The 10,056-nt window shown below is 53.1% G+C and overlaps 1 protein-coding gene across 3 annotated transcripts; it reads right to left on the bottom strand.

The window, feature by feature from the left end:
- Positions 1 to 707: 707 nt before the first annotated feature.
- SIRT6 (sirtuin 6) lies at positions 708 to 9,968 on the bottom strand. 3 transcript variants are annotated; one of them, NM_001114273.1, is given in 9 exon segments: positions 708 to 1,199; positions 1,506 to 1,616; positions 1,706 to 1,829; positions 2,389 to 2,469; positions 2,547 to 2,642; positions 5,474 to 5,533; positions 5,837 to 6,019; positions 7,556 to 7,683; positions 9,871 to 9,945. In NM_001114273.1, coding segments are annotated over 9 exon segments (987 nt in total). In that variant the 5' UTR covers positions 9,937 to 9,945; the 3' UTR covers positions 708 to 1,061.
- Between the last annotated feature and the right edge of the window lie 88 nt (positions 9,969 to 10,056).

Genomic DNA, 10,056 nt, shown 5'->3' with positions numbered 1-10,056 from the left:
TACCACTGGCATGGAGGTGGAGTGGAGCTGAATTAGAGTCTGGGGCTTCCCAACCCACAGAAGGAGGGACTGGGCCGGGCTACCTTAGAGGAGTGAGGTGTCGGGGTCCATGGCCCCTCCGGCTGGAGTGGCAACAGGAGAGCTGCCAGGGCATCTTCAGCACCTCGGAGAGCGGCTGTGGGTGGAGCGCAGGGTGCGCCAAGAGTGCGAGGTCCTGGTGACTCTGGGGAGCCCTGCCAGACCCTTCAAGGGTGTCCATGGAAGGTCTGGGGCAGCTGCCTTCCTGGGGGTGGGGGTGGGGCTGCCCACCTTGTTCGTTTTCTAGGTGAGGAGACTGGGGCGTTGGAAGTGATCACAGCTGGGGAGGACTAACCCCAGCTGCACCTGTGCTTTTCCTCGAACCAGTCACCCCTGCCCCGCTCGCTTAGTGCAGGTGCCAGAGTTTGCAAATGCAACCCAAAGACATGGTCTCTCGTTGAGGGGCTCACAGCCCAGTAGCACATATTAAAGAATCACATGAATAATAAGTACAAACTGAGGGCTGAGGGAATGTCAGCTGCTAGTAAGGCCCTCCTTCACCTCCAGGACTGGATTGCACAGTCATCCACCCAAATATCCCAGGGGGTGGTGGGGGTGGGGGTCATACAGTCCTGCCCCCAGGAACTAGGACCTGGAGCAAGGTTGTGGACATTAAACACAGACTCAGATGCAAGAAACGTTGCTTTTTATTGCATTGAAGGCTTTTCTGGAAGCCTGGAGGAAGCCAGGTGGCCTCATCTCTTTCTCCCTCCAGCCCCAAAGGCAGTGCAAGCCTCTATTGCCTGTCCTGGCATGATGTTTGGCTCCTAAATGGTGACTCTGCCTCCCTTCCCTCCTGGAGGGACTGTGAGGCAATTCTGGGGTAGGCAAGAGATGGGGAGTGTGAGGGTCCAGAGGGCAGAGGGGGTCAATTCCTGTTTAGGCTGGAAACCAGAGAGGGCCTGGCCACACCTCCCAAAAACATCCTGAGTCAGGGCTGGGGCCTAAGGGTGGAGCAGGTGTCAGGAGTGTCAGCTCCAAGGTTAGGCCCAGGGCAGGGATGCCCCTTGCCAGGCCCCCTCCAGAGGCCCCAAGCTAAGGGAGGTGTAATGTGGGCCTGGAGCCCAGCTCTCAGAGTCCTGAGGTCTCCCCACAAGGGCAGAGACGAGTAATAAAGTGAGTCAGTAGGTTTAAAAAAAAAAAAAAAGATTCCATGGTTTCTACAAAAAAGCCCCGCCCTCCCCAGGCCCCGGGGGTCAGCTGGGAATCACCTCCGCCTTCGCTCTTTTGGGGGGCTTGTGGGGGGCAGGACTGTCCAGCTGCTCCCTTTTGGGGCTGGTGGGCCCGGAGCCGTTGTGCTGGGCGCAGGGCTCTGTTTTGGGCTCCTGCTTGGTGCTGGCTGGTGCTGGGCAGTTGAACTGGGCAGGAGCCTCCTCCTTGGGCTCCAGCTTGGGGGCGGGCGGGCGGGGCAGTGGTGGCAGCGCCCTCTCTAGGACACGGGGGCCGTCCCAGGCCGGGATCTCCAGGCCCAGGTGCTTCATGAGCCGGGTCATGACCTCATCTACGTAGCCGTGGATACGCAGGTCTGCATGGCGGTCCTGCAGGGGTGGGGATGGTCAGACGGAGGGGGAGGGCTTGTGGGGATCTGAGGTGCTGTCAGGGGTTAAGGGTGGGGTCTGGCACATACGTGCTTGGTGGGCTGAAGGTTGACAATGACCAGCCGGCCCCCCCGGCGTTTGGTGGTGAGCGGCAGGTTCCCGCTGGGCCGGATTTGCAGGGAGGTGCCCAGCGTGATGGACAGGTCGGCGTTCCTGGGGCGGGGAGGCAGGATTAGGCTGAGCCCCTTGGCCAGGATCTGTCAGGCCCACATCCTGCCCCAGAAGGCTGGGGGCAGGGTGGTCTCCAACACACACACTCCCCTACCCTTGCTCAAACTTCACTGCTGCTGCCAACTCACTCAGGCTGGCCCTGGGAGGTCGGTTCACAGGGCATCCATCTCTGCTTGGGTGTCCTGCCCCAGCTGCTTCCCTTTTGCAGGAGCCACCTCCCCACCACTGTCCGGCAGAGGTAGGGTTGCTGATGTGGGTGGCACCTTCCACACTTGGACTTCTGGCTGCTCAGTCATTTCCTGGCTGGGCAGCATGGACAAAGGAGTCAACTTGCTGCTGCCTTGTCTGTATAATGAGCCCCAGGCAGCACCCACCGGGGGCTGTGGTGAGGATGGGGTGTGAGGGCTCAGTACCTGGGAGTTGCCGTTACTACAGCAGAAGCAAGGCCCAGACAGGAATCCTTCCCTGATGTGCCTGGAGCTGACTGTTTCTGCCCCTCTCCCACCTGCCCGCCTCCCCCTGGGCTGGGCTGGGGTCAGACCTGCTGGCCTCGTCAGCGAGGGTGAGGTCTCGGTCAGGCAGGGCATCCTCCCAGTCTAGGATGGTGTCTCTCAGCTCCCCCCTGTGATGGAGAGTGGGGAGTCAGCAGGGAACTTGGAGCCTCTCCTGGGGTCCAGGGAATGGGAAAGGGCCACTCACCTGCAGGCCCGTAGCCCCCTTGACTTGGCCACGGTGCAGAGGCGGCCGGTAGCCTTCAGGCCCATGCTCCCCACCACGGTGTCCCGGACGTATTGCCTGTGTTAGGGGAGGAAGGAGTCAGACTACCACCTGTTGCCGGATGCCCACCTGGGTGGCGCTTGCTTTTTGCAGGGAACTGTGCTCCCAGGGAAGCAGGGGCCACATGACCAGTATCTAAGCATGAGGGGACATCTGATAAACCCGGCATGGAGGGCAGAGGGGGCCTCCCACAAAAGAGCCAGCCTGGCTGATTTGAAATACCCATAGCTTGGAAAACAGAGAAAGTCAAGAACTGTTCCACAAAAAGGAGATTAATGGGGCCTTCCTGCCATGGTGCAGTGGGTTAAGAAGCTGACCTCAGCAGCTCGAGTTGCAGTGGAGGTGCAGGTTTGATCCCTGGACTGGTACAGTGGGTTAAAGGATCCAGCATTGCTGTAGCTGTGGTGTAGGTCACAGCTGTGGCTCAGGTTCAGTTCCCGGCCCAGACTTCCATACGCCACAAGTGTGGCCATAAAATTAAAAAAAAAAAGAGTTTCCATTGTGGCTTAGCAGTAACAAATCTGACTAGTATCCCTGAGGATGCAAATTCGATCCCTGGCCTCACTCAGTGAGTTAAGGATCCAGCGTTGCAGTGGGCTGTGGTGTAGGTTGCAAACACAGCTTAGATCTGGCATTGCTGTGGCTGTGGTGTAGGCTGGCAGCTTCAGTTCAGATTCGACCCCTAGCCTGGGAACCTCCATATGCCCCATGTGCGGCCCTAAAAAGACAAAAAAAAGAGAGAGAGAGGGAGACTAAAGAGATGGGACAGTGGCATACAAAGTGTGACTTTGGATCCTGGACCAGGGGAGAAACAGCAACAGTGGGAGCCCTGGGAATCTGGACTGGCTATTGAATAATTCTGTTCCGTGGTTTTTACATTTCCAAACTTTAGTAACTGCATTGTGGCCGTGGAAAAGCATACTCTGGCTTGTGGGGGATAAATGTCTTAAGGGTTCAAAGGGCAAAGAATAAGGAAATCTGCTCCCTTGAAGAGTACAGCAAATCCTAATAACACAGAAAGAGAAGGAGAAATAAGTTGTGGCAAAATGGTAACACTGGATCTGGTGTTGCTGTGGCTCTGATTCAACCCCTAGCTTGGGAACTTCCATATGCCTCAGGTGCCGCCCTGAAAAGCAAAAACAAAAACAAAAAACAAAATGGTAACATTGGTAAATCTAGGTTGGGGTCAGCAAACTATGGCCCCAGAGACCAAATCTGCCCCTCTGCTTCCCATTTTTGTAAAGTTTTATTAGCACGTGGCCACATCCATTCCTTTATGTGCTGTCTATGGTGGCTTTCCTGCTACAAGTGCAGTCAGTGGTCATCACAGAGAGTCTGGCCCAAAGAGCTGAAAATATTTACCATCCAACCCTGTATAGGAAAAGTTTGTGACCCTTGGTCTAGGTGAAATATGAGTTCATTGTACAGTTCTGGTGAGTTTTCCACAGGTTTGAAATGTTTCAAAATAAATTTACAGAGAAAAATGTTTTTAAAGTTGGGTCCCCGCATGTGCTCTGGTCTCAGAGATTCCACCTGCAGGGGAGCCACGTGCACCCCTTACCTCTGAGTTTTTCCCACCTGTAAGGCTGCTCACCCAGCAGCAGGAGACTCGCCCAGAGCCCATGTTCTGGGAAGAGCTCTGGCTCAGCCTTCTCAGAGCTGGGGTCCCAACCCATCACATCCATTTATGGGCTGAATGGCATCTCCCAAGTGCTTTGGAATGTGACCTTATTTGGAAATAAGGTCATTACAGATGTACTGGGTTAAGATGAGGTCACATTATGGAGTTTCCTGATAGATCAGCAGGTTAAGGATCCGGCATTATCACTGCTGTGGCTCGGGTTGCTGCCGTGGCTTGGATTGGATCCCAGGCCTGGGAACTTCTGCATGCATGGGTGTGGCCAAAAAAAAAAAAAAAAAAGATGAGGTCACATTAGAATAGGGTGGCCCTAATCCATTCTGATGGTATCCTTATAAGAAAAGGACAGCCACAAAAAAGAACAAAATAATGCCATTTGCAGCAACATGGATGGTACTACAGACTCTCATACTAGTGAAGTCAGAAAGAGAAAGACAAATACCATATGATATCACTTATATATGGAATCTAATATATGGCACAAATGAACCTTTCCACAGAAAAGAAACTCAAGGACTTGGAGAACAGACTTGTGGTTTACCAAAGGGGGAGGAGGAGGGAGTGGGATGGCCTGGGAATCTGGGGTTATTAGATGCAAACTATTGCCTTTGGAATGGATAAGCAATGAGATCCTGCTATATAGCACTGGGAACTAATATCTAGTCACTTATGATGGAGGATAATGTGAGAAAAATAATGTATATATGTATTTGTGACTGGGTCACTGCTATACAGTAGAAAATTGACAGAACACTGTAAACCAACTATAATGGAAAAAAAATCATTTAAAAAAAAAGAAAAAGAAAAAAAGAAAAGGAGACACAGACATATAGGGAGATGGAAACATGACAACTCTATAGCCAGGGAAGGCCAAGAATGGTCAGAAACCACGAGAAGCTGGAAGAAGCAGGAAGGATCCTCCCTGACAGGTTTTGGAGGGAATGGCCCTTTCAACACCTTGATTTAGGGCTTCTAGCTTCCAGAGCCCTAAGACTATCAGTTTCTGTTAAGTTACTCAGTTTGTGGTAGTTTGTTATAGCAGCTATAGGACAGGAATACACCTCATCAGGAGGAAGACGTGCCCCCAGGTCTCATCCTGGGAAGGTCACACCCTCGTCTCTGGAAGCATCAACTCACAAGGCCCTTTTGTAGAGCCCGACTTCAGTGGTCCATGCCTTGTGCCCCCGCCCCCACCCTCAGTGGCACTCACGTCTTACACTTGACACATTCTTCTACGAACATGTTTCCATGAAGCTCTGCCAGCTTGTCCCTGTGGGAGGACAAGGAAGAGGCTTAGTAGAGGAGTAGGGTCCCCAGATCCCAGGCCAACTGAGATCCAGAGGGCTCGGGGCTGGAATCCCCCTGGGACCAGGATCAGGGGATCCCGATTCTCTAGATGTGCCAGGAGGCACTGACAGCCACAGCTGTGCGCCAAGCACTTTCTGGGTCACCTGGCTGAATGGCCACATTGGCCTTGGGACGGAGGGGCTGTTCATTTGCCAGATGGGGAAATCCAGGCTGGGACAGAGGGACAGCCTGCCCAAGGCTGAGTGGGGCTGGATGCCAGATGCACCTGGGGAAGCCGGATCGCACATGCAGCCCATCCACGTTCTGGCTGACCAGGAAGCGGAGGAGGCCCACGCGCTCCAGCTGCACCAGTGCCATGTGGGTCTTCGTGGGCCTCGCGTTCTCGAAGGTGGTGTCGAACTTGGGGGCCAGGCCTCGCTCCTCCATTGTCCAGACACCATGGGGACCCCTGAGGCAGCAGGTGGGAGAGACATGGTGGGGAGGGGGAGAGAGGGATAGAGAAACAGAATGGGAGACAGAGAGACACACAGAGGCAGAGAAAGAGAATCAGAAAGAGGCAGACAGAGAGCAACATAGACAAAGAGCAAGGAAGAGGGGAGAGAGGAGGGAGAACATGGTATATAATGGCAGGAATTAATTATTCAATTCAACCAACACTTACTGCTGCTGCACTGAGCCTGGCCCTGTGCGGAGTGATGCTGGGGCCCTAGTGGACCCAGGCCCTGCCCTCAAGGAGTCCTTGATCTTGTGGGGAGAGACATAGGTGGACACAGACATTCCAGCCCTGTGGGGCTGGGGCAGAGGGAGGAACCCAGGGCAGCGGTGGCCAGTGCAAGCAGTGAGGGCTCTTTGTGGGACTGTGGGAGGGCTTCCTGGAGGAGGCTGAGTTGTCTCTAAACAGAGAGGAAAGGGCAGGGCAGTTCAGACAGAAAGGGTAAGCAAAAGCCACGGGGCTGGTAACAGTCTGTGAGTGGTCTGAGGGCTGCTGTGGGAGCAGCAGGTGCTGAAGGTGGAGCGCAGACCCAGGGTTGGGTCAAAAAGGGCTTTGATTTCCAGGCTGAAGTGCTTGGAACTCTCCTATGTGGCAATGGGGAGCCATGGCAGGTTATGGAAGGGGGATGAGATTCACACCTTAGAGCTTCAACATTCTTCCAAAAACAAGAATCTGCTCTTCTGCTGTGAGGGTCTGTGCTGGGGGCCTGAGAGGCCTTAGAAAAAGAGTATGAGTGCAATAGGCCTGCCCTATGGGATAGGGTTACAAACTCAGCACCTACAGGGGCCATCAGTTTGGGACCTCTGCTTTTCAGCAACAAGACTTGTCTAACACAGGCTGAAAGAGAAGTTAAACATTCTCTGGCCTCGCACTCTCATTTACAGGTGAGGAAAGCTGAGGTCCAGATGGTTAAGCCACCTGCCCCCCCAGGTCTGATAGAAAAATATTTGTGGAAATTCCTGTGTGGTGCAGCGGGTTAAGGATCCAGTGTTGCTGCAGCTGTGGCACAGGTTCCAACTGCGGCACAGGTTCGATCCCTGGCCCGGGAAGTTCTATGTGCCTCATGTGTATGTGTGTTTGTATGTGTGTGTATATATATACAAACGTATATATGTATTTGCAATGAGTATGGAGCTAATTGTCTCTGATATCAATTCTCCCCTTCTCTTATGGTAATATGTTTAGCCATGCACTATGAGCACAGATCAACTACATTACTAATTGCAGCACCCCTGCAACTAGGCATGGTCAGGTGACCAAGTTCTGGCCAATGGGGTTGTTGTGGAATGTTGGGTGTAATATAAAGGGACATGCTCCAAAAGGAGGGGTCTTTCCCATCCTCAACACCCCAAGGGACTGATTGATCACCCCAGACTCAGCGAGAGGGAAGGCAGCAGGACGGGTTCTGATGCCTGGGCATCTATGAGCTCACAAGGAAGCCCTTGGCAGCGTGGCAGGCTCTGCCTCAACTTCCCTCGCGTGCCCACAGACCTGAAGTCAGGGATGCCTGAGGCGGTGCTGATGCCCGCGCCCGTGTGGAACACCACGTTGGAGGACTGCCAGACCAGCTGTGCCAGCTCCCATACCTTCTGCTCCAATTCCTCAGGGGGGTCAAACACCTGTTGGTTGAGAAAGAGCAGGAAGGTGGGGTCAAAACATGTCCCGCAGTGGCAAGGTCACAAGCCACAGACTGAACTGCTCTGCCTTGCCCAGGAACAGGAGAATGGATGGGAAAGGGCAGCTTGTCCTCATGTTCCTCCTCTGCCCAGAGCCCTCCAGGGTTCCCATCCCCCTGAGGGTAAAAGCCCAAGTCCTCCCTGAGGCCCACGAGGCCCTGCACAACCTGCCCCAACTCCCCCCATTTCTCCCTCTGTTGCAGTCACAAGGGCCTCCTCACTATTCCTCCAACTTTCCAGGCTTGGTCTGGTCTCAGGGCCTTTGCACAGGCTGTGCCCTCTGCCTGGAATGCCCTTTGCCCAAATACCCACATAGCTCCCTCTTCACTCCTCCCAATCTTGGCTCAAGAGTCATCTCATTTGCACACTCATGATCATAGCAGCATTATTTGCAATAGCTAAAATATGAAAGAAACCCCAATATCCATCAACAGTCGAATGGATATTAACAAATGTGGTCTGGAAGTTCCTGTTGTGGCTCAGTAGTAACAAACCTGACTAGCATCCATGAGGACGCCAGTTCAATCCCTGGCCTCACTCAGTGGGTTAAGGATCTGGTGTTGCCATGAGCCATGGTGTTGGTTGCAGACACGGCTCAGATCCTGCATTGCTGTGGCTGTGGCCTAGGTTGGCAGCTGCAGCTCTGATTGGACCCCTAGCTTGAGAACTTCCATACGCTGCTGGTGTGGCCCTAAAAAGTAAAAAAAGAAAAAAGAAAAATAAATGTGGTCTGTACATACAATGGAATATTATTCAGCCTGCAAAAGGAAGAACATTCTGACACAGGCTACAATATGGATGAAACTTGAGGACATTATGCTCAGAGAATAAGCCAGATAAAAAACCACAAATACTGTATCATTTCACTTATGGGAGGTCCCTAGAGGAGTCAGACTCATAGAGAAAGTAGATGGTGGGTGCCAGGGCGTGGGGGAGGGGGATGGAGAGTTAGTATTTAATGAGAACACTAGGAAGATGAAAAAGCTCTGGAAATGGATGGTGGTGATGGTTGTATAACATTATAAATGTATTCAATACTGCTGAACTGTAGTCTTAAAATAGTTAAGAAAGTAAATTTTATATTGCGTATATTTTATGAGTATTTTTTAAATTGGGGGAAAAATAGTCATTTTCAGTGATGGCTCCCTGGCCACCTGGTTTCAATGCAGCCCTCAGCTCTTCTTATCTGCTTTGCTTTTCTCCCTAGCTCTTACCACCATCTGGTTTCTTTTTATTCTTCTTTCTTTTTTTTTGGCTGCAACACAGCATAGGGAAGTTCCCTGATTAGGGATCCAATCCAAGCCACAGCTCCAGCAAGGCAGGATCCTTAAACTGCTGCGCCACAGCAGGAACTCCCCACTATCTGATTTCTTATACTTATTTGCTGCTCATCTGTCTTGTTCTGTGATGTGGCTCCAGGTTGGAGAAAGTGTCTGGTATAAGGTAAGTACTTGAATGTTTGTGGAATAAAGTGAAAAACACCCAGGAGGGAAGAGTGGGGCTGCACATCATCTAAGAGCTCACTGATGCCTGACTCAGAATGAACGAGCCAGCCTTTGTGGGAGGGGGGCAATCTTCTCCCCAGTTTACAGAAGGGGAAAGGAAACCCAGAAAGAAGTGACCCAGCCAAGGTCTCAGCGTACGGAGGGACTTCTTTTCAGCGTGGTTGGAGGAGTGTTTCTGATACATCCTCCAGGTTCCTCCCCAGGTCAAAACCCTTCCGCATCACCCTTAGTGTCAACTCCCCAGCCTGGCACTTGAGGCCCATCCTGGCCTCCTTCTGGAAACCTCTTTGATCTAATCTGCTCTCTAAGTTTATTTCCACCCCACCCCCCCGCTTTGCCCGGGTAGTGCATTCTGCCTGGATATACATTGGGTGCTCCCTTATCAGAACTTGAAGACCACCCCATCGCTGGTCCTTCCCCGAGTCACCAGCCTAACCGACCCAGAGCTGGGCGTGTTCGCGTCCCCGGCCGCGCTGGGGCGTCACTTCCCGCCCCCTCCTCATTGGGAAGTCCCTCCCATTATCTAGCCTCAGTGTCTCCTGCTATTCCCACAATTCCCCGCTGCCGGTAGGCCCCGCCCAGCCCACGGCCCTGGGGGTAGCTGTCGGGATCCCGCCGCGCTCACCTCGGGGAGACCGCACTTGCCCTTGTCTGCGTACGGCGACAGGCCAGCCGCATAATTCACCGACATCCTCACCGCCCCAACGGGAACAATAAAGTTTCCCTTGTTGTGGCCGCTTCCGCCGGAAATGGGGTGGGACGGGGAAGGAGGAGCCGCATTCCCATCCACCGCACCTGGCGTCTCCTTCCA

The sequence above is a fragment of the Sus scrofa genome, chromosome 2 (assembly GCF_054392235.1).
Source record: "Sus scrofa isolate SSC_HxYL_T2T_F1_AM1 chromosome 2, Sscrofa_HxYL_maternal_Yorkshire_Landrace_v2.0, whole genome shotgun sequence".
In the NCBI taxonomy this organism is placed as follows: Eukaryota; Metazoa; Chordata; class Mammalia; order Artiodactyla; family Suidae; genus Sus; species Sus scrofa.
The sequence above is the reverse complement of the archived record's forward strand: the minus strand, read 5'-3'. Positions and strand labels throughout refer to the sequence as shown.